Below are 24,486 nucleotides of genomic sequence, written 5' to 3' on the forward strand. Positions count from 1 at the left end.
GAGCACAGGGCGCGTAAAGGCCGTTGTTCTGATCTCTGAGGCTTGTTCTGCTGGGCCACCCGATGGAGACAACGCACCTCCGTGTTTGCGCTATGAAAAGGGGAAACACTACTTGTTAACCAATACGGGTGCAATAAGCTGGTACGGTTTATGCGGATACAAAACACATTATGTTCAATGGCCGCAGAGTCAGGGATTTGACTTTACTACTTTTAAGACGAAACTACAGTTTAAGTGCGTACGGTTTAACAGAGGTTTTACTGTATTACTGTACTTGGACCCTACATGGAACCTAAGCTTGTTCCGGCACATGTCGTCTCGTGCACTGATTGAGGAAAGACAAGTCTTCAAAGCGAGCCCAGTGACGTTTTTGGTTTCGCCTGCTGTACCGCACAATTTTTCGGGTGCTATATTTAAAGGGGCTTTTTCGAACTCTGTCTTACTCAAACGAATTTCCGGTCCTCATGGAGTTCAAATTTACAAGATTATTCTGTATTTGTCAAAGCGTTGCAGGAATATTGGGACATTATTTGGGGGACATCTCAAGGGTGAAGCACTCTCATTGAATTGTTGCCGCTGTTGTACCTTGCCCAGCCTCTCCGCTGCCAATGTCAGAGGATGCTGAAATGGTGCCCTTCTGTGGGGACATTGGGGCCTTCGAGGAGTGCCCAGCCAAGCCAGATGTGGAGGAGACATCCACGGTGCCTGTGCCTCCGGTCCGGCAGTCAAGCCTCGCCAAGCGCATCAAGGAGGAACGCGTCAAGCACGAGGTAGTGTAGTGGTGGCTCAGGCCTTTAAACACATCTGCACGCAGCAAAGTGGTTACCATTGTTTCGCGGTGTGAACATCAAGTTTTGAGTGCGTACAGTATTTCTCAAAAGCATGCGGGCCACATAGCTTGTGACAGTGAGGGAAACTGCAGGTTATTCAGGGTGTCTACCAACCGGGAAAACCGGGAAAACCGGGAATTCTCAGGGATTTTGAGTAGTCTGGAAAAACTCAGGGAAAACTCAGGGAATTTGTGCTTCTATCAGGGAAAATTAGCTGTAATTTTTTTAGAGGGTCAAAAGTCGCGGTAATGCTGGCTCGAGAAACAGACAGGACTCGTAACGAATCGTCGTCGGCTGGAGGAGTTGCCAGTGTACAGTCAACGACCGACTTTCCGGATTCCCGATAACTCGGACGGCTTCGCGGCACCACCACGTACCGCAAAGAGTCAATGTATCATAACGTCTGAAAATTCAGACGCAAGAACTCTTCGCCGTCCGATTTTCTAAACGTTTTGCGTGATCGCAGGTCCGAGACGGCATTAATGAAAACCACCACCGCTGCTATTTTGATTACCTCGCCGCCTTAAACCGGTGCTCTCGCACGCAGATGCGCTGGCAGCCGTGGCCACCACTGCGGCAACGGTAGGCCTAGCTGCTTCGACGTTCGCTGTTAAGCTTCTTGTCGTTCGGTGCCGTGTTTCTTCATTTCTCCGCTGACAGCAATAATTTTGTCTTCGAAGCTCGGAAAGCACGGCGCATTGCATAATGCTCTTTCCCGAAAGTCTGCTTCGCCTCATTACAGTCGTGTCACGCGGTGAAGAGTACAAGCGTAGGAAGGGGCAATTGTCGCGGGACACTGTATGGTATGGTATGAGGAACTTTATTTGGTCCTGAAGGTCAACCATAGGTTGACGCGGGCCGCTCCCACGTTGGGACTGTCAGGCCGAGCCCTTCAGCCACATCGCGGGCCTTCTGGACTGCCCGTAATTGGTCAGAGAGTGATTCGCTATGTAGCATTTGCCGCCACCATTCTTCTTCCTTGTCACAGTCTGTGAAGACCGCGGGGCACTGCCAAAGCATGTGGTCAAGAGTAATGATGCCATTGCACTTATTACAGTTGATTTGAGTTTCCCTCTCAGGATAGATCCTGTTAATAAAATATGGACTTGGGTATGTTCTAGTCTGTAGCAAACGTAATGTGACCGCTTGGGCTCTGCAAAGCTTACCGTGTGGCAATGGGTACTCCCTTCTGCTTAAATAATAATGCTTCGTGATTTCGTTATATGTTAATAATCGATCCCTGTGTTCCCCGGGTGAAGTGTAAGTTGCTCGGTCTTGAAGAGCACGGCTAGAAAGTCCTCGTGCTGCTTCATTTGCCACCTCATTGAGGTTTCTCCGAGCTCCGTCCACTACCCCCAGATGTGCAGGAAACCAGCGGATTTCAATCCTCTCACTGTTGACCTTCTCTAGTAATTTTGTTGCTATCCGTGTATTTCTTAATTTTACCCGTGTGCACTCGCCCTCACCTGTCACAGTAGGAGCACCGATATACCTAATAAGTGCACTGACAGGCATTCAGAGCATTTTCAGACGTACATGTGTCGATTTTAGCCCTTAAGGGCAGTAAAAGACAGGAATTTATTTTTTCGGACTGCCTGATTTTTTGGAAGTTTTCGCGGCCCCTAGGGGGTCTGAAAAATTGGACGTTGACTTTAAATTGACCAAGAGTATTCTTCAAATGATCCGTGGGGCAAACGCGCGGCGAAAGGAGGACGAGAACAGAAAGGATCGACGCACTGAGGAATGAACGACCACTTCTTTGAAGGAGCCTGCGCTCAAAAAACAAATTGTTGGCTGATGCTGAGATGCAGGTGTCCCTCATCCAAACCAATATAAACTCTTTAAAGCAGTGAAACACAACACTGAGGCGTCTTGTGCGAGCTGAGAGTATGTCAGGACAGTTGCATGACACTGAGCATGCTATCAGTTCATAGAAATAGCTCATATTCGAAAATGTTTCCTTCTGTATGCATCTCCTTTTTATTTGTGCTAGAGAATGTCCAACTCGATTTGAAAATTTTTTCGAAGACATTTTATTTGCTGTGCATTTTAATAACCCCTCCCTTATATTTTTTGAATAACATAAACACTACTCCTTAGTATTCAAATTGGATTAAGTCGGTTTTTTTTCCAAATTTTTTTCATATGCTTACTAGAGAGTGACAGCATAGGGCGATATGGTTTCAGCGCGTCTTGACATAAAACATAGTTCTGCATCACTCAGGGAATTTTGCAAAGGCACTCAGGGAAAACCTGGAAAACTCAGGGAATTTGGAAATGTCAACTTGGTAGACACCCTGTTATTGAAGGGAGTTTCTTTAGGAATAGTTTCAGCACCTTCAGGAATGAAAAGAGCTCTCGTACTCGCCATCTGGATTTGTTTCGTCGGGAGCGCCAAGGGAACTGCACCATGCTGTTGAACAACATGTGGTGAAGGCACATGCCCCATTTCCCCCCTCCCCCTCTCCCCCCTGCTTTCCTATCCCGGCTACGCCCCTGTCTGGTAGCGAAAATTGCCAAATGCGTAGCAACCTGAAACAGCCCATCTCGGACGTGCATCTGTGCTTTTGGTAATGGCTTGACTTGCTAGAGTGCAACCTGTCAGCCAACTTGCCAATTCCGTGTGATCACACCAATCAAACAGTTGCATTTTAAAAGTGCAACATGTGTTCATAGTGTTTTGCACATGCCATGTGTTGGCACATCAAGCTGCCAACAGACCATCAAAATCATGTTTGCATTTCTCTTGAAAGCGCATGATTCCACTTTTTAAAATTATATTTGCGTGTGTGCCTCTGATGAATATTGCATATAATGAGGCAATTTTCATGTCAGTTGCAACTTTCTAACGACTACATTTACAATTTGTGTCATGCCAGAGTTGATTTAAATATAGCTGTCATGCTAAAATTCCAACTTAAATTTTATTTCTCCATTTTTTCCTGCCATGGAAACAGCAGCAGCAACATCCAGCACAGCCATTTATAGTTGTCAAAAGGCTACATGACCCAATGGAGGAAGTGATGGGGAAGGATAAGCCGCTGGTGATTCGCCGGAGGACGCGGAAGCGGGCCTTCGACGAGTGTGCCTCCTTGGATGGCAAGACTGTTTCGACTGTCATCGTTCCTGTCGCCGCCATCTGGGTCAAGCAGAGCCACTATCCACATTGTAAGCAGGAGTTTTCTAAGCTGTCGACCATCAATCGCATGGTAGAAAGTCTGGTTTCATGGGGACATACAAGAATAGTCAATTTGGTCAATTTTCTATTTTTAATTATTTCTTTTCATGGTCCTCAGGCATTTCTTCAAGTGATGTAGTCAAACAAAATTTCAGTTTAAGCTCTGAAGATTGCACTATTCTAGAGTGCAGTAGTCAAAATTTTTTGAGAAAATTGGGCTCCAAGAGGTGCCTTCACACCACCTGACCGGTCACATGACCTCTTGCAGTGTCGCAACTTTGGCACCACCTTGGAGTGTCGGATAGCTGTAGTGCCGCACATCTGCAAGCAAAAGTAAAAGAAAAGACTCAGACTAGCAAAGAAAAAAAGCAAGACAAATGGGACCATTATTTACTGTAGCCATCAGTGCACAAGGAATGTTCCTATTGGATGTGACGAATCAGAATTGCTGGTGCGCCTATATCGCGCACATAAAGGCAGCGGTGAGCTGCACATTTCGTTCCCTGCCAGTGATGTGTTTGGCTATCACAGCTGATGGTCATATGGTCGGCATATAAGTTCTTTGATGTCCCATTGTTGCATCCTAACCACTGCACAAGAATTATTGGGACGTGATTCCAAAATACAGTCAAGTCTCGATAATTCGAACTCGAAGGGACCTGATAATTTGTTCGAATTAAAAGAAGTTTGAATTAAAATAAGGACTTGAAGTATTCGTGGCCCATAGCACGATACACTAACGGTGCAAGTCGTTAAATATTGCAGCGCGCAAGCACACTGCAAGTGAGGACCATGAAACTGCGCATGCTGGCCAACGCTCGTTTCCCGATAGTGGCAGAAAACGAAACTTCAAGGAGCAAGCCGGCGCCAGGCCGGTGGGGCTGGCGGCACTAGTGCGGAGGCGCGCACGTGCAGACCGTCGAAGGTTAAGGAGTTACGAGGGAGGGCGGGAGGGAAGCATTTGCTTTCCTGCCAGCTTGGTGGATTGGGCTAATTACCTCTGCCACCTAAGACGGCCATCGAAGCAGCAGAGTTGCCGAGGCCGGACTGGGCCGCCGCTGTTGCTTCTCGCATGCTCGTGTGCTTTTCTTTTCGTCCCGTGTGTACTAAACGCGAGTCATGTCTTATCAAGATGGTGAAGTCGTTTCCCTTGATCATAATCATGTTGGTGTGCTCCCTTCCATTGCGGCGTCGCCGCGTTCAAAAGACAAAGGAGAATGAGGTACTGGGTGTTGCCTTCGCGTTGTTGTGTTCAGGGTCTGTCTTGTCGTACAGAACTGGATATGGTGCACTGTCTCCAACAACCTTCTCATTGAGAAGTCTTGGTTTAGACCCGCCATTGTAAAGAAACAAGCCCGAACGAGACCAAACCAAGCCAACCAAAACAAGTGCGAGCGAGGGCTGGCGCGAGCAGGTGATATTGTGAAACAAGCGGCCCGGCTGAACCAGACGCGAGTACGAATAGAGCAGTCGGATGGGTCTGCATGACACCAGTTTCCCGCACTTGCGTCACTGTAGAGGCCACTCTTATCGGTCTCCTCCACTCGCGGCTCGCTTATCGCTGTGGCAAGCCGCGAAGCATTGGCACGGTACCGATCCCTCCTGCGGTGCGCATTTCGCCGCTAGTGCGGTTGGGGCATTACGGCACGGCGCAGAAACAGTGACCTTGCCATTTGAGAAAGGGTGAAATTTCAGCTATGGTTTTTTTTTTGTTATTCTTTGCATGCGGTTTTGGGGGGTCTCTCCTAAGCTTTTCCTCTATGGCTGGGTAAGAGCAATGCTAGTCTGCCAGATGATAATTTGACGCGTTGCTGAGAACATTGCCGGAGCTCGATATGTTCAAATTAACGTCGCAAATGCTTGCGCATTCCAATTACCGGGCATTTTCGCCCATTGGAAGGCACATAACTTTGACGGGACCACTGTGTCAGTTCAAACAAACCGGAGGCTCGAATTAAGTGTGTTCGAATTGACGAGATTTGTCTGTAACATGGGAATCTGCTTACCTTTAGTTACACTTGACACTGCCGAAAAATGCAAGAATGCCAAGTCTGAACTTCGGCATCAGTGCTGTCTGTCACAGATTTCAAAGATTTATTTCTCAGAACCAATGCCAAGTGCAGTATTTCTGTTAAATAGACTTGATTTCATTATTGTTTGGCTTTAATATTGCAATCGGATGCATCTGCCCTAGTTTGTATAATCAAATAGGTAATTAGTGGAACTTATTTAATTAGCTAACATCTTACTGCAATTGGTTGTGCAAGTAATGTCCACCTCTTCAGGTAACTCGGATTACGGAACCGAATTGCATTATCTGCCTTAGAACATTTTTGATGGTTCCGTTTTTACTAACAATATTACTGGGGGTGTGCAAATATCGAATTCTAAATCACATATCGAATCAAATCAAGTAAAAAAAGGCCCGATACTGTTCCCTTTGTCCGCGTTGCTTGATCATTTCAATCTGTTCTCTCAGCCTGGACGAACCTTGTAGTTAACGACCGATTTTCTGGATGGCCATATGTTGGACATGCTTGATAATTCGGACGGCTTCATGGTACCACCACACACCCTTTAGAGTTGATGTATAAGAATGTTTGAAATTTCGAATGTGAGAATTCTTCGCCGTCCGATTTTCCGGACTTTTTGCTGGGATCACAGGTTCGAAATGGCATTAATCAAAACCACCACCGCCGCGACTTTATCTCGCCGCCTCAAACCGGTGCTCTCACACACAAATCCGCTGGCAGCCGTAGCCACCACCGCGGCAGCAGTAGGCCTAGCTCCTTCGACGTTCGCTATCAAGCTTCTTGCCGTTCGGTCCCATGTTTTTCATTGAAAGAATTGGTCACTGTAAGCAATGTCACCGACTCCGCTTTTGTGGACCTCGCGATTGCCTTCGAAGATCGGAAGCATGGCACGTTGCATATAAGGCAGAAAGTCAGTTTCGCCTCGTTACAACAATGTTACGTGCTGAAGCATACACGAAAGTGTTGCGGTGAAGGATTGCACGCGTGGGAAGGGGCAATTGTAGTGGGACACAGTATATATGTATTCCTTAATTATACACATGTGCACCCGCCATCTCCTGACACAGTACGAGCAATGATATGCCTAATAAGTGTACTAGCAGGCCTTCAGAGCTTTTTTAGATGTGCTTGTGGGGATTTGAGATCTTAAGGGCAGTAAAAGACATGCATTCATTTTTCAGAACTGCCCGATTTTTCAGACGTTTTTGTGGCTGATAGGGAGTCCGAAAAATCAGATGTTGACAGTACAACTGACCGAAAGGATGCTTCAAATGGTCCGTGAGGCGAACGCAAGGTGGAAGAGAACAGAAAGGACCTAAGCATTGCGGAATGACCGGGATAGGAAGCGTGCCTCCGCTTCTTTGAAGGAACTTGAGCTCTAAAAACAAAGCGTTAACTGTCACCAAGATAAAGGTGTCCCTCATCCAAACCAAAATAAACTCTTTAATATAAGTGAAACTTATGTGGCGAGGTTGCCACACTTAATCACATGTTATGGGAGTGTCAGAACTTAACAAGTCAGGCAGTGCCGACTTCCTCCATCTCTTCCATCGCCAGCCTCCGCTCGCGCTGGAAGACCGCACTGCTCAGCTCCAACCTGACAGCACAACTCTGGGCCGTCCAGCAAGCCGAGGAAGCCGCTTCGCAACAAGGTCTCGGAACCGCGTCTGCGGCGGGTGCCCAGACCCACTAATAAAAAAAGCCGGACTCGAATCTCATTGATCTGAAAAATAAAGTTTGCGTTCTTCAACACTGAGGCATTGTGCATGGGCTGAGAGTATGTCAAGCAAACATACCGTATTTACTCGCATAATGATCGCACTTGCGTAATGACCGCACCCTTAAATTTTGCCGTCAAAATTCGATTTTTTTTATTTCCTGTGTAATGATCGCACCCCGAACTTGCCGCAGCGATATGTCGTGTGCCAAGTCTACCCAATAATTATCGCGCTTACCATCTGTCGAATGCTACGCGAACGACTCTTCCAAGACAAGCCAAGCGGCCTGCACGCATCAAACATTCATAAGTAGATGCCTCATTTCATTACTTTCATCGCTTTCCGCACTTCCATGACAAAAAGAGGTACAACCAAACTTGCCTTTATTATGTGTAGGCTTTATAATGGTTGTGGTCAACAGAACCAACAAAAAAGGCGCCTTTCGATTCTTTTCATCTGCACTCGTGAGCACGCAACAAATCGCGCGTGGCAATGATAGTAGCCACGTTTACTCTGATACGTTAAAAGTGTACCCTATTCATACGCCGACGCTTGTAACACAGCTAAGATATTCGCCCACCCTTAGCGAAAAGTATTAGGATAGTAGTGAAGACAGATGCCGCAGTTTCCGCAGCACGCCGGCCATGCATTTCTATGTCACTGGCAGCTAAGCGCGCCCATCTGCTTCTGTCCCGTCAAAGTGGACAAGGCTACGTTATTGTCGCAAACTTGCCGATATTAACAATATTATTCATTACTGATACGGAAGAAACTGTTTCAATGCACGTCATGTACTCACGAGCAAAAAAACAATCGCGTATGTCACGTTCGGTTTGCTCCGCCGGCCGCTATTTTTGTTTTGGTGTCCCGCACCCGCAATCCCGCAGCAAACGCGGGACGAAAAAAAAAAAAATTTTTTTTTTCGCTGGAAATTTAACTCGCGTAATGATCGCACCCCTGAATTTGCGTCAATTTTTCTGACAAAAAAATGCGATCATTATGCGAGTAAATACGGTAATACTTTTCAAATACCTCAGATGCACATTAACGCTTATGCATTTTCCTTCTTCCCAAGAACCATTAAAGAATGGAATGAATTACCGGTGTTAACGCGAGAAAGCATCAGTGCTGAAGAATTTGAGAAAAAAGCAACATTGAAAGATGCACGCAGGTATATGTGTTTTTTTTTTTTTGAGGGGGGGGAGGTGTATGACCTCGTTTATTAACGTTTCATTTATAGTCATATGGATTGGAGTATCTGTAGAATATTTCGCTTATGTATCTTCCATGTTTGCTTATGTTCACCTATTAAAACACTATTCATGTACTGCCTTCATGTACTGTACTAATTGCCGAAATATTGCTATTGACATGTTTTATTTTTGTGCTATATGTATTATTGTAATACCATGTATTGTACTAATTGTTGAAGTGCTACTTTGACCAACCCTGTAAGGGGCGACAGGCCAACAGTATGAGTAAATAAATAAAAAAAAATGTCAGGATAGTTGAGTTCGACTTACCAGCTGTTGAGAGAATCTTATTTGTGACGAAGTTCGGGCCTCATACCAGGCATGAGCTTGCTATCAGTTGATAGAAATAGCTCATATTCGAAAATATTTGCTTCTGTATGCCTCTACTTTTAGTTTTTTGTTAGCACGCTTGACTTGATTTGCAATGGGTTTTACCATTTTTTTTCGAAGATATTTTATTTGCTGTGCATTTCACTAACCCCTCTGTTTTGTTTCGCTTTTGAATAAAATAAATGCTACTTCTTACTATTCAAACTGGATTAAATCGATTTTTTTTAACATGCTTACTAAAGAATGACAGCATTGAGCGACATGGTGCCAGCTCGTCTTCACATAAAACAAAGTTCTGTGTCACACAAGGAATTTTGCAAAGGCACTCCGGGTAAACCTGGAAAACTCGGGAAATTTGGAAATGTCAACTTGGTAGACGCCATGTTGCCAGAATGCTTAGCCGTGAAGTCACCCTCTGCCTTATACATGAATTCTTCCTTTAGACGTGGCTGCATGACAGTGCGAATTTTGCTTTACACAGTTGAAACTCGAAATAATAAAACTGCTGGGGAGAGTGAAAAATTTCACTTTCGCTGGAATTTCATTGGGGCGAGAATGAGACAAAAAGGACATGAAAATGGCTTGTGAAATAAATCTTTATTGCCAAAGTAGGAAAGCTTACTTTGCCGAGCCTTGCCTGAACACTGCAAAACGGTGTCCATTGCCACACCACCATCTGGCGCGCCAATTAACAAATGAATTGTGTCAAAGCCGTCTAACACATCCTGCGGGTTTATCATCTATTGTTTTAGCCCTTGTTGGTCCTTAGCATCGTCAGCTTCGCACATGTTGCTTACGATAGCCTCGTTGGTCATCTCATCGTGCACAACATCTTCACTGGTGCATACAAACTCGTCGACGCAGAGGGCATCTGAAACTTTGTTTTCCATGGCACAAAGTTCACCCCATGCATTGGTCAGCGATGCGGCACTGCACTGGCAGCACTGTCATCGAGTGTGCATTTGGGCGAATCTTCCTTCGGTGCTGCTAGATCAGGGCGTGATGCCCGCTGAGTGGCAATGAAGCCAACATGCTTAAAACAATTTGCAATCACAGCCGAACATGTCGCAACCCATGCGGCAGCCACTATCTCAAGTGCCACGAACAAGTCCAAGTCAGTGGGATGCTTGACCTGGAGGTTCAGCAGCAGATGCCATGCCTGACTTGTGATAACATCAGAACTCGTGCCCAGAAGTGGCCTGTTTAATCAGTTCAGTACTGAGGCAGATTACATACATCCTAACCCCTTCCTTGTGCTTATGGTATTTCAATTCAATCTGCTGCCAAGCGAGTGGTTGGGAAGGGATGTAAAGGTTCAGCCTGTTTTTGTGAACTGTGTCCTTCAGCAGCTTGCCATCTCTTGCTGCAGTGTTGACCAAGGAGCTTCAGCTGCGGAAGCAGGGGGAAGTCCTACCGGGAGGGGAGCGGTACCTTCGGCAAACTCTGGAAGCCCTGAAGAAGATGGACAAAGGGAAGGACCAGAGCGTGAGTGCATCTTGCCATCACACACTCTCATTTCACTTCACAGAGAAGGGGCCCCTAAACCGATTCTGATAATTCCAAGAAAAATTGCGTGCTGCTTGCCACACCCTTTTTCGTTCGCTTCTTCACACGTCGTGATGCCAAGAGGGTCGTGCTCGTGACGTCGGCATGATAAAAGCTGTGGATTGGTCCGTATATGAAGGACATCAGTTCTAATTCGTGTGCTAGCATGCCTTAGTTGTGCAGATGCATGCCCGCTCTTCCTCATCTGTCGCTTGCCTGTCGTGCACAACAAAATTATGCCCCCTCATGTATCAAGTTTTGGGACAGTAGCATGTTGCTGAAAAGAACAAACTTCTAATTAGTGTAAATTGTAAAAGGTATCTTGTGAGTCCTTCACTCTAATAGACATCTTTGTGTGGTTTATTTTAGCTAGTAATCCTTAATCTTTGTTTCATAAATTGCATTTCAGCGGCTTCATGTTAGAGGTAACCTAAGAGGGGTTCTAATCAAAAACCATTTTATGGGTATAGTGTCCAGTCCTTTTGGCTAAGAATAATTTTAGTATTTTATAAGTACGTTTCTGGTGTACCATTCTTTCTTACATGATTTTAGAGGAAAATGCAGGTCTACGTAGAAAGCTTTGATATAGGGAAGCCATAAGGCTTCAGTATAACCAAACATCTGTACTAGGTATAGCAGAGGTGTATGTGAAGGCTTGGGTAGATATTGGAGTGGCAATTGGACTTCTGAAAGGTGCGAGAATTCCTTTCTGCTGTTTCGCTGTCTTTGATGTAAGAGTTGCTTGAATCAGCATAGGTCACTGAAGGTTGTTCTTTCTTTTTTCATATATTTTATGTACTTATATTCAATGAAGTTTTAACTTTATTCACTCCCTCACACATAACAGGGCAAATGCATGAAATTTATGAATGTATGTGGAAACATTGCAGTAGCTTTACTCTTACGTTGTGAATGTTGCAGGACTTCAACGCTAGCTACTGCCTGCCTAGCAGGGTATCAAAGCCTAAGCTGGATTTTGTGGGCAGGTTTCCTAAACGTTGAGCTTCCATGCAAACCTTCCGTGCCCTCTCAGCTTTTTTTCACCAGTTCAGTGCTGCCAATCGCTCTCAGTGCACCATTTGCACTGATGGGTGCGTGCTCTCGTCACATTCAGTTTCGTATAATGAACCTTCTGTAGCCATTGATCTGTGTCCAGCGTGTTTTGTCCGAACAGTGTTGAGACTCTTATGCTGCTTGGCTAGTTAAAGCTATACTAGCCAGACGCAAGTAGAGCTTGTTTAGTAATGTTACTGTGAAATAGACCAACTTAGTAGGCATGTGTATCACCAACCAAGGAAAAAAAAAGGAAAAAGTTAAATATTTTACATGAGGAAAAAACAATGAGTGATGAAATTAAACTAAATTTAGAAACAAGAAGTAGGCAGCAACTAATTAAAGAACGGCGTACATTTGTTGTAAATCATAGATAAGAAATTGTTAGGTAAAATATTAACAGAATCCAAGCACTTCGTTGCGATTAAAAGCCTTTGGAAAAGGACAGGCGAGTGATTTGCTTACCAAACATTTCAAAGAGCAGTGACAAGCAACAAGGATGTGTAATTTGGCAGCAACCATTAGCACAGGTTTACTGCATTATAGAGCTGTGTGGGCATGAAGCATCTTTTTAATTGTGGCAGAAGCCAATAGGAATAGATGACAGAAGCTGATAGGAATGGAAAAATGTGTCCCATAGAATCACGTAGGCACAGAAAGCCAGTAGGATGAATTGAAGCTTCTGGAACGGATTTGGGCAGTTTAGTGGACAGGGGGAACATGGCCTTTATTGCCTAGGCCAGTGTTACTCCGACTGTCTGCGAACTAAGGGGGGTCTTTGGGAGGTTTCACTGGGGCCCAGTGGGAGAGCTCTAAAGCAACATTATGAACACACACCACTCGTTGGAAAAGTGAGTCAATGACCAAGGCATCTGCTATGGCCTACCTACATGAAGCTGCTTGCTTCAGATCAATTCAGCTCAAACTGTAAATAAAATAAACAAGTTCATTGTTAATGTTCCACATTTTCAGCACGAAGCAATAATTTAAGCCCGACCTCTTCTGAGGTCGTTTTGTTTGCAGGCTGCCAGTGGCATGTAATATTCACAGAATGTTGCCTCAATCCTACCAGAAGTCTCTGCTTACCTAGGCTAAATGTCTTCTGCTCAGAACATCTTGGAGAGCCAGAAGGATCAAGCAAACATCTGCACTCTCTCTTGTGGTCGTGCCGATTCCTTGTGCTTGCTGCCTTGGGGAGCGTCACTGACAGTGCTGTGATGCAACGTCTGTAGCGGAAACACACAGCCATTGATTGCATTGTGTGGAACACCACAGAAGCTGGCAATGCCAGCAGCAGCTCGGCACATGGAACCGCAGCTTTCCAGAGTGTAGACTTGACTCATAGCACGAACAAAGAAGAGAGAGCAACAATGACGTAAGACTCTAGCACTGGCTCGCTTCTCGGAAAAAAAAAAAGAAAGGGCTGCTTGCGTAGTCTAGGAATCATTCAACTGAGTGAACCGAGGGAAGGTTTCACTGGGAAGGACAGCTGCTGCATTGTGTTGCCCAACAGTTAGGTTTACTGGACTCTAGCATGCATTATTTCTCTCCGAAAAAAAAAAAAAAAGATATTGGTGTGCTTGTTAGAAATGAGTAGATAATCAAGGCCACGCATACCGCACCCCACAGTCATTGGTGAGAAGCCTGCCTCACGTTGAGCATTTCCTGCATGTATTTCTGCACATATGGGGAAAAATGCACACTGTACATTCATGTTGGTAGCTTCCAGCATCTGTTGTACATTGGCATGCTGTGCTGCTAGGGCTAGTGCTGCTAGCCCATTGCTGCCTCTGTATGACATTTTTGTGGACAAAAACAATATGCCATGTCTTTGATATGTGTTGTTTGTGTTTGGCATAAACAAGCAGTTATTTGGGTTAAGAGCAGTCATCGATTACAACCCTATCGCTAGGGTAGCTCAGTTGTGGCAAACCAGCCTGTGGGCCTTAGCACGACGAAGATCTCCATGTTCTCTCGTTAACTTTTCAGAATGACGCATTTACAATGCCCAAGAGACTTGCAGGCAAGTGACAGACTTGCTCACACATTTCGACAGCCAGACGTTTCCATGTTGTTTGGGCCTGGTGCTGGAGGAACAGCCCTGAAATCTGGAATCTATGGCCGAGACACAGTTATGCATGCAAAATTTATGTTGAATTCCAATGGCAGATCTAGCTCAAGTTTTTCTGCTCTGTCTGGAGCAATCCTATTCCAATGGCAGAATGGGAGCGTGAGCTGTGTGTTCGAATGGCAGATTGGGAGCAGCCGCTGATCCCGGATTGCTCCGTGGAGCAAAAATATTTGCTCCGCCGAAATCGGCAGATTTGACCGGAAGTCCTCGTGACGTATTTCCTTCACCCGCCTCTGCTTCATGTCACGGTCGCCTGTTTCCGGTCGCGGGCAGCTATGGACGACATGGGAAACGTGGACGCCGCTTCGCGCCGTGCGATTTTGTTCGCGCTCCTAGGCAGCTCCGAGTCAGACAGTACGATTTCCAAGTCGAGTGATGATTCTTCTGACACAGACAGTGAAATGGGGTGGTGGGTTGTGCTTCCAAGCACTTGTTACTCTATCTATTCTAGCGCCCTCTCACTTGATTTTCCTGTACTAAGTGCCCCCGCGGGAGCGCACGCATTCCCTTCGCAGATATGGTGTGAGCAGATGAGAGCGATCTCAGTCGGAGCGACGCGCTCCGTTCGTGATCCGGCCGAGCGCTCGCGATCTACCATTGGAATTCAACATTAGGGATACATGGCCTTCCGTATTTGCAGCACTGTCTCGTGGTAATCGGCATACGTAATTGCTCAGATATGGGACTTTGCTGCAGGAGCCAGATTTGGTGGCCAGTTCTTACACAGTTGCCGATAATAGTTGCATACTTAACTGTTCGTATTAGCAGTATGCAGGAAGTCAGTACACTGAACTGCTCTTACTGACTCTTGCAAGTTTTCCGCATATTGCAGTGTCTTGAAACGTCTGTGCTCTGGAGAAAGCCAATATAGAATAACACTTTTTTGTCTTCTTTGTTGGAAATAAAGTGCCTCATTTATATTTTCTGCATGATCACAGAAGGATGGATTTGAAGACACGGCCGAGGACGTGGATGACATCGACGACATGCCATGTAAGTGTAACTGTGTGTACTACTCATAAAATATCGCCAGGTTATGACTTGATGGCTACCCCTAGAGAAAGTTCCGCATGTAGTTCATGTCTGGCATGATAAAGGCGCATAATGTACGAGTAGAGAAGCCCTTACCATTTCCTTATAAATATTAGGGCAAATGCACAAAATTTGCAGATCCTTATGAAAACGTTTTAGTAACATTAGTGCTTGGAATTTGTTAATGTTATGGGCTTTTCACTCTCAACTGCCTTGCAGGTTAGCTAACCTTTCGTATGCCCCCTTGCTCTCTCACTTTTTGTTACCGATGCAGTGTATCCAATCACTCTAAGCATCTGTAACAAGTTTTACACGTGCGCCTCCTGTAGTCGTTCAGTTATGTACAAACTGGCTGACACAGCTTACTTGCACTGTGGAGCACAGTCATAATCGACGGCGTTAAGGAATTGAGCATTCAGATGTGGCAAGCCCTCTGTTCAGTGCATCCAGTGCATCCAGTACAGCAAGACTACAGTCAACAACTGATTTTTTGGACATGCCCGATAATTCAGTCGTCTTCACGGCACCACCACGTACCCAATGGAGTCAGTGTATAAGAATGTCTGAAACTTCAGATGCAACAACCCTTCACCGTCTGATTTTCCGGACTTTTTGCCATGGTCACAGGTTTGAAATGGCATTAAATAAATCCACCAACGCTGCCATTTCGATTATCTTGCAGCTTCGAATAAGTGCTCTCGCACGTAGATCCGCTGTCAGCCGCAGCCACCACCGCGACAACGATATGCCTAGCTGCTTTGATGTTTGCTAGCAAGCTTCTTGCTGTTTGGTGCCGTGTTTTTCATTTGAAGGATTCGCCGCTGTCAGCAATGGCGCTGACTCTACCTTTGTAATCCTCGCCGATGGCTTCAAAGCTCGTGAAACACACCACGTTGCATAATGCAGGTTCCCAAAAGTTAGCTTCGCCTCGATACATCAATGTTACGCGGTGAAGCATATGCAGTGTATTGCAGTGAAGCATACAAAGTGTGGGACAGGGGCAATTGTCACGGGACACAGTATGTATTCTTTAATTACACACGTGCACACCCGCTGTCTTCATTCATGGTACGAACACCGGTACGCCTAATTGTGCTGGCAGACCTTCAGAGCTATTTAGGACACGCCTGTAGTGATTTGAGCCATTGAGGGCAATAAAAGACATGCATTCATTTTTTAGGGCTGCCTGATTTTTCTAACACTTTCGCAGCCCCTAGGGAGTCCAAAAAATTTGACGATTACTGCACTCAGGGGTATAACAAAGGGGCAAACATTGAGTCAAGCTAGCATGGTAGATTAATGTTTCAAAATGAAATTCAAAGATCATCAAAGTTTATTGAGAACTGAGCACTCCTAGAGGGCGACATGGGTTTTAAAATGTATTTTTTGTTAATTTTGGTTCAGTCTAAATGAAGATTCAGACTTGTGATCAGTTTTTCAGTGATATCAAATCTATAATTAGTTTTATTATAACTGCACTAGTTCAGAAAGTGTTAACATTTTAAAACAAATTTAATGCATATTTCTTACAGGGTTTTTCGGCAATTTCATCTTGCCGAACACAATACGTAAGTGCATGGCCCCGATGCCAAAGACTTAGCCTAGGGGTGCTGCTATTTTTATTGATTTGAAAGTATTTTCTGGGTAAGAAAACAGACCAACTTGTATTGTATGTATTAATGCGATAGCGTTAAGGGCCCTGCGAGGCAGAAAACCCGGTGTCGGCTTAGGTGGCATTGTCCATTAGAGAAAAATCATCCCAAACCATGCAGGCCCTCTGCGTGGCGCATAGGAATTACTGAAATAATTCAATTTCTTAAAGTAAAATGTGTTGGAAGATTTGTAGAATATGACTTATGCACAACCTACAGACATGATAGTGCCGGATAGTAATTTGAATATATGAGAAAACAGTTCTGTTATGTGGAAACTCAAACACGAATTCCTTTTCCAGCTGCCGTTTGAAGTCTGTCTTAGCGGCTGTGGATGCTAGGTGTGGATACTAAGTGGACCTAGTGAGTGGGTTGTTGTCTGTAACTTAATGGACATGTACTAATGCATACATGAGTAATTATGAATATCCTAATTATGAATGAGGTAATTATGCAAAATGAATGGCGATTGTGATTGTTGATTGTAAACAAAGTCAATTAATGGATTTGAAAAGAAAGCTTGGTACACATCAGTGTGGGTGGGGATCGAACCTGGGCCTCCAAGTTGTGAGACTAGCATGCTCCCCCGACGCCACGGCAGCTCCACGGTTCTGGCTGAGCAAGGGTGTGCCTAGTGCGTGCATCATCAGTATTTTTTTTTCAGATTTTCGGCTTTTTTTAGGCCCTACATCCCTTTAACTCTTTCCCTACTGCGGCCACTGGGCATAGTTACCCGCTAATGATGGTTTGAAGCGCTGCTTTCGAGACCTTTGGCACCGCTCTTGGACATACTGCGCTATGAGACGTGAAGGAGGAGAACTATATTTTCGTTTTCTAAGCAGTTCGCTTTTTTCCCACCAAGCGGTGATTTTTGAACATGCTTTCAACTTTCACGATCATCAAAGCAGAATGTAAAAATGGCCGCCTGCTAATATTGGTTTGAAATGCCGCTTTTGAGACCACGCCGCTCTTGGACATACTGCGCTATCAGACGTGAAGGAGAGCTATATTTTTGTTTTCTAAGCAGTTCGATTTTTTTCACACCAGGCGAAAACACGCTCCAAAGTTTCACAATCGTAAAGTAGAAGGCAAAAGTGTCCACCTCTGGGAGTGGCACGTGCACTTCGAAAGATCGCAGATGTCATGATTCCGCTGCATCTGCGGCTGATTTTATCCATGGATCAAACGGCAGCCAGTCTCATGATGCTACCCTTTTGGCAGACTTTTGACTCTGAGAGTGATGACGATGCAAACCAGCCCGGAACATCAGCGGCCAAAGCTTGGCACGCTGAACTGTAGTGCTTGCTTTATTAGTAGTGTGGTTTGCCGGGCCAGTTGGTGCTTGGTGAACGTAAAAGGGGTTCCAGCAAGTACGAACGTGTCCTGTCCGTTTCTTCTTACTGGTGCTTGCAGTTAAATTTTGGATGTCTCACAATTTTCGTTACATATTTTTCTTAGTAGTTTCTTTTCTTTACAAACTTTGTTCAATTTTATCCCACAATCTTGACTATGGCAGCTTATATCTTTTTTTATGGCATACATCTCGTTAATAAAACTTTTATGCCTGAAAAGGGAATTAATTCTGCTGTTTGTGTGTGTATTACATAAAATATTGATTGCAGTAGTTTCTCAAAAAAAAAAAAATCTGGCGTAACCTACAAAAAACACCTATTTTCCTCGTGGTAGGGAAAGAGTTAATGGCCAACTGCAACATGTAAAAAGTCCACTTTCAGATAAGTTAGACATACGGTAACCTCTGGGGATAATATTACGCTTGAAATATGAATGGGTGTGTCACAAAATGCTCGCAAGAATGATTCTTTTTCACATTGAAACTGAATAAGAAAGATACCATTACCACTTGCCAGAAGTGACGTATGACAAACTGTAGAGAACCAGCACACGAGTCGTCTGCTTCCTTCCTTGTACCACTCCCGTGTATCAGTGAACAGGTCCTGCTTGTCTGCTAGTTGCTTTGCAAGCTGTGCCCAGGTCGTTGCTGTGGGGTAGTGGTGGGCAGCTGTGACTTTTCACTCTCCTTGTTCACTGACAGTTATCCATACACAAGGCAGCATGGTACTCATGCTGCCTTGTGTACAAGGCTTCCGTAGCGAAGCCGAAGCGTCTTTTAGATTTATTCATTTTTTAGCACTTCTGTTGGTCGGTGTCCTTTGTTTTATTTCTTCAATGCTTCATCCCGACCAGACGGGCTTGCGTCGAACCATCGATTTCATGGTACTCATAAGAACCACGAAATATAAAGCTGCGAGTGTGATTGTCAGATTGAGATTGACTGTGCTTGCACAAGCACGAAAGCTGCGTAAAAATTATTCCCGTGCACAAAATCAGAAACTTCCCTTGCATTTACTGCATTTTCTTGTGTAAGACCCATCCTGATGTAACTTTGTAAAAAGTTTTGCTGAAGGCTGAATATTGAATGCATGGCATTTGGTATCAGTTGATACCGTTGCTAAATGTTTTAAGCCTATTGGAATATGTAATGATTGATAATATCGTCGGAGGACAGTTATCTTTGGGAGTATGTCAATCAGGTGTAGTAAGCTGCGGTAACTATCTTGTGTAAGTATGACCATCTTTCTAGCATTACTCGAATCAAAAAAGAAATTTTACTTCAGTAATTAGGAACTCGCCGCATGATAGCGCTCCTCTGTCTATTTCACAGGTACATTTATATCAATACATCACGCAGTCTGCCAACTCACGCACCTGTACGCACGTAACGCCGCCTTCACAACACGTTCAGTTTCATGTGCATACGTGGTCAAACGCAGGCATTTAACTCACCATCACTGCCTCGCACTATTGCACATTGGAACAGTCTTCCGGGCCACCTCACATCCATGCCTAACCACGAAACTTTTCGTAATAACCTGAATACGCTCTTTGATAACACTGTCTTCTTCTTTTTTTTTTCTTGTTTCTGATGCTACATTTTTCTTTTCAGCACAAACTGTAACCCCCCTTACTCAGTGCCTTTCAGTGGGCCTGTAAGGTATTATGAATAAATAAATAAATAATATTGAGAATGGCAGCGATGAAGAATGAAGTAAAACTGCATCAGTGGCTCTGAAATCTTGAATAAATGTTTGTGTAGTCTGTAGCCAGTGTTTACATTTGGTATACATTATTTACAATGTTGTCTGCGGTTTTAGCAGGTACAGTCACCAGCCCGAAGTGTAAGAGTCGGTTCCTGCCAAGATATTGAAAATTAACATGACTGTATTGCACAAGTAAATGGCAGTACACCATCCTTTGAATGTGGTGCAAGTCGGCTGTTGTTTCTGCTTCCTACTGTACACGCTACCGTTTGCCGCACGTTCAGTAGAACCTCGTTCATACGCTTTGGAAAAAAAATGCAAGAAAAGAGTTTGTACCAGCCGGGTAAATGTGCGATCCAAAGACACTAATTCGTTTCGTAGACTCAACTGTAGCTGACATCTATGTAATACAAAGCGTTGCGCTAATTCGTGCTGCACATGATGCTGACGTACGCTGATCTAGTGGGGCTTGAGCAGCACGAGACATGCGTCGTCATTTTCGCGGCTTAAAATGTTTCTGCTCCTTGAATTGGGCCTAGGTCAGCAGCTTCTTTTAGCAGGGCATTTTGGTAGGATGTTTTGACGTGCCCTCTCAATGCGAAGCGTTGTGGCATGAGACGCCAATGCGCATTTGAGCTGGCAGGGTGTGAGAGGCCCGAGGTGCTCGTTGTCATTTTCGTTTCGCGTCTAGGAAGTGTAATCTGTATGGGTCGTCAGGGTATGGTGCCGCCAGGACGAAAAAAAAAAAAAAAGTGATGCTCACTTTACGCCGCCTGCAGCAGGGCATGGTGGGGTGTTTTGGTTACCACCTGTTAAAAGTGTGCAGAACACTTTCGATGAGCAAAACGAGAACAAGGTGAAAGCAGGAGCCTGGCTCCTGCTTTCACCTTGTTCTCGTTTTGCTCATCGTCTTGAATTTCCATCTCCCGCCTTCCCCATGTTCCATCCCCAGAACACTTTCAGGGGGCAGCATGCCACGTGTGCTGTGAAACGGAACAGATAAGTGAAAATACCTATAGCATAGGGTTGGCAGATTCAGTAGCTGTGAATGTGGCATGTGACGACCCTCGAGGAGATTTCTGGTACCGGAATAGGAAACTGAGTACTTACCAGCGTTTTCACATGACATGGGCAAGTGAGTACTGTGGGGAAGCTGCTGTGGCTGCTGTTTTTGATTGCATGGACCTCACGTCTTGTTTTATATGAGATCTAGTGGCCGGAAATTGTGTCATACGATTGCTTTTTGGAGATGTACTGAACGTTGGTTCCAAAAGATTGTGTTTACCGGGAACTTATCAACCAGCAAAATATGCGTAATTGTATTGGGTCATTTTTTGTGTTCTTGTTCATGAACGTTAGCACCAGAAAATAGTTCGAAATTTGGGATTGCGTCATCGTGGTTCTACTCTATTATCTGTTCGAAATTCTGGGCTATTTTTTCAGGTGATGATCTTCCGGGGGTAGAAGAAGAAGAGAAGGACCTCGATCTGGCATGTTGTGCCAACATCATGCTGCCCGAGGTGGCTGAGCAAGGTATGCATGCAGTGAAACTTTGGTTCAGCCTACCTTATCACATTAGTCATAAAGGTGCTTTCTCATGGTTGCTTTAAATTCACTTGCAATGAAAATTTGCGCAAATACTGTGCCCATATTTGTATGGTATTTGTGAGTATTCTGTGCTTGTACTTTGGTTCACTAAAATCGCCACACATCTCTGTAGTGTGATGAAAATACACCTTGTGTTTAATTTCCAACTGAAAAGTGTAATTTGGGCTCTATTTGGAGGCGTGCTTTGGACATGTTTTTTTTTTTCTTCTTTCCTTCTCGGTCTCTATTTTACCTGCTGAGTTATGAAAGAAAGTTCTTACATGATCCCCCACACATTTAGGGTACAAATTGATGCGTCATCAGCAGCAGCTTTGTCCAAAAATGAAAGCACCTTGAAATGGTGCAACTTGCTTATGAATCCACACACTTACAATTTCCTACCTTGTTGGTTCACTCTCATGTTGTCACTAAGGGCATTTGAATAGCAAAATTTTCTAATCTAATGAAATATGAATATTTCAGAAAAATGACCTTCAAATGTAGAATCAAATAATGAATATTCCCAACTTCAAAAAAAAAAAAAAGAGAAGAAAGTGAAATCAAAAGTTCCTTGGAGCCTGTTGGCAACAGAAGGCTTCTTTGTATATTTTGGCACATGGTATACCGTTAAAGGAGTCCTGAACCGCCCCTCGGGCTTGGTGAAAAACAATTCCTCGGATAGCATATCATCGTCATCATCATCATACTATTTTATGTCCACTGCAGGACGAAGGCCTCTACCTGCAATCTCCAATTACTGCTGTCCTACACCAACCAATTCCAACTAGCACCTGCAAATTTCCTAATTTCATTGCCCCACCTAGTCTTCTGCCATCCTCGACTGTGCTTCCCTTCTCTTGGTACCCATTCTATAACCCTAATACACCAACAGTTATCTAACCTGTGCATTACATGACCTGCCCAGCTCCATTTTTTTCGCCTAATATCGATTAGATTATTAGCTATACCCATTTGCTCTGTGATCCAAGCCGCTCTCTTTCTGTCTCTTAAAGTTATGCCTCGCATTCTTCGTTCCATAGCCTTTTGCGCGATCCTTTACTTGTTCTCAAGCTTCTTTGTCAGTCTTCAAGTCTCTGCCCCTAATGTCTGCGCCGGTAAAATGCACTGATTGGACACCTTCCTTCTCAATGATAATGGTAAGCTTCCAGTCGGGAGCTGACAATGTCTCCCATATGCGATCCGATTTTTATTCTTCTATGAATTTCCTTCTCTTGATCAGGGTTCCCTGTGATTAATTGACTTAGGTAAACATGCTCCTTCACAGACTCTAGAGGTCGACTGCCGATCCTGAACTCTTGTTCCTTTGCCCAGCTATTTATCATTATCTTTGTCTTCCACATATTAATCTTCAATCCCACTCTTACGCTCTCTCTGTTAAGGTCCTCAATAATTTGTTGTAACTCGTCTGCATTGTTGCTGAATAGAACAATATCATCGGCAAACTGAAGGTTGCCGAGACATTCGCCGTCGATCTTTACTCCTAAGCCTTTTCACTTTAATAGTCTAAATACTTCTTCCAAGCACGCAGTGAATATCATTGGAGAGATTGTGTCTCCCTGTCTGACCCCTTTATTTATAGGTATCTTCTTGCTTTTCTTGTGTAGAATTAAGGTAGCAGTAGAACCTCTGCATATATTTTCCAAAGTATTTACGTAAGCGTTCTGTACTCCTTGATTACGTAATGCTGCTATGACTGTTGGTATCTCTAGTGAAGCAAATGCATTTTCGTAATCTATGAAAGCCATATAGAGAGGTTTATTGTACTCTGCGGATTTCTCGATAACCTGGTTAATAACATGGATGCGATCCATTGTGGAGTATCCCTTCCTGAAGCCAGCCTGTTCCCTTGGTTGACCAAAATCGAGTGTTGCCCTTATTCTACTGGAGATTATTTTGGTAAATAGTTTATATAATACTGGGAGTAAGCTAATGGGCCTATAATTTTTCAATTCTTTAACGTCTCCCTTCTTGTGTATTAGTATAATGTTTGCATTCTTCCAGTTTTATGGGACCTTTGTAGTCGATAGACACTTCTTATAAAGAGCCGCCAGTTTTCCAACCATTATGTCTCCTCCTTCATTGATTAAATTGACTGTTATTCCATCTTCTCCTGCCGCTCTTCCTCGTTTCATGTCTTGCAAGGCCCTTCTGACCTCATTGCTAGATATAGGAGGAGTTTCTGTATCCTGTTCATTACTGTTTCTAATTGAGGTATCCTGACTCCTCTGGGTACCGTACAGGTCAATATACAATTCTTCTGCTACTGTTACTATATCTTCGAGATTGCTGATATTACCCTGCTTATCTTTCAGTGCATACATCTTGGTTTGTCCTATGCCAAGTTTCCTTCTCACTGATTTCAGGCTGCGTCCATTTTTACGGCTTCCTAGGTCTTTCTCACATTATAATTTCTAATATTACTTATTTTCGCCTTGTTGATCAGTTTTGAAAGTTATGAGAATTCTATCTTATCTCTTGAGTTGGCCACTTTCATTCTTTGTTGTTTGTTTATTAGGTCCTTTGTTACTTGGGAGAGCTTGCCTAATGGTTGCCTTGGTGCCTTGCCTCCCACTTCAGTTGCTGCCTCTGAAGCCAGCCTAGTTACGGTTTAATTCATTACCTCTATGTCATCTTCATCTCTCTATTCTAAGGCTGCATATTTGTTTGTAAACACCAGCCTGAAGTTTTCTGCTTTTACCCTAACGGTCTCTAGGTTGACCTGTTTATTTTTGACCAATTTTCCTCTTTCTTTCTTCAAGTTGAGGTTAATCCTAGCCCTCACTAACCTATCATCGCTGCACTTTATCCTACCTATCACATCTACATCCTGCCCTATGCTGGGGTCAGCAGAAAGTATGAAGTCAACTTCATTTCTTGTTTCACCATTAGGGCTTTTCCAGGTCCACTTCCTGTTGCTACGCTTCCTGAATAAGGTATTCATTATTCGAAGCTTTTCCTTTCTGCTAATTCTACCAGCATCTCTCCTCTGGTGTTCCTAGAATCGACACCGTAGTTGCCAATTGCTAGTTCACCAGCCTGCTTTTCCCTACTTTTGCATTGAAGT

General features: G+C 44.3%; 1 protein-coding gene across 7 annotated transcripts in view; it reads left to right on the forward strand.

The window, feature by feature from the left end:
• The window catches only part of Cap-H2 (Chromosome associated protein H2), a 95,675-nt gene that overhangs the window by 40,143 nt on the left and 31,046 nt on the right, over nucleotides 1–24,486 (forward strand). For 5 of the 7 annotated variants that reach the window (XM_065450295.1, XM_065450298.1, XM_065450299.1 and 2 more), the window contains 6 exons: nucleotides 595–770; nucleotides 3,788–3,998; nucleotides 10,712–10,827; nucleotides 15,010–15,064; nucleotides 16,636–16,671; nucleotides 21,258–21,347. In XM_065450295.1, the coding sequence (XP_065306367.1) occupies nucleotides 595–770; nucleotides 3,788–3,998; nucleotides 10,712–10,827; nucleotides 15,010–15,064; nucleotides 16,636–16,671; nucleotides 21,258–21,347 (684 nt within the window). The remainder of the gene's footprint in view (nucleotides 1–594; nucleotides 771–3,787; nucleotides 3,999–10,711; nucleotides 10,828–15,009; nucleotides 15,065–16,635; nucleotides 16,672–21,257; nucleotides 21,348–24,486) is intronic. The other 2 variants (XM_065450297.1, XM_065450301.1) reach the window with 2 other exon arrangements.

Source organism: Dermacentor albipictus, chromosome 3, assembly GCF_038994185.2.
Source record: "Dermacentor albipictus isolate Rhodes 1998 colony chromosome 3, USDA_Dalb.pri_finalv2, whole genome shotgun sequence".
Classification (NCBI taxonomy): Eukaryota; Metazoa; Arthropoda; class Arachnida; order Ixodida; family Ixodidae; genus Dermacentor; species Dermacentor albipictus.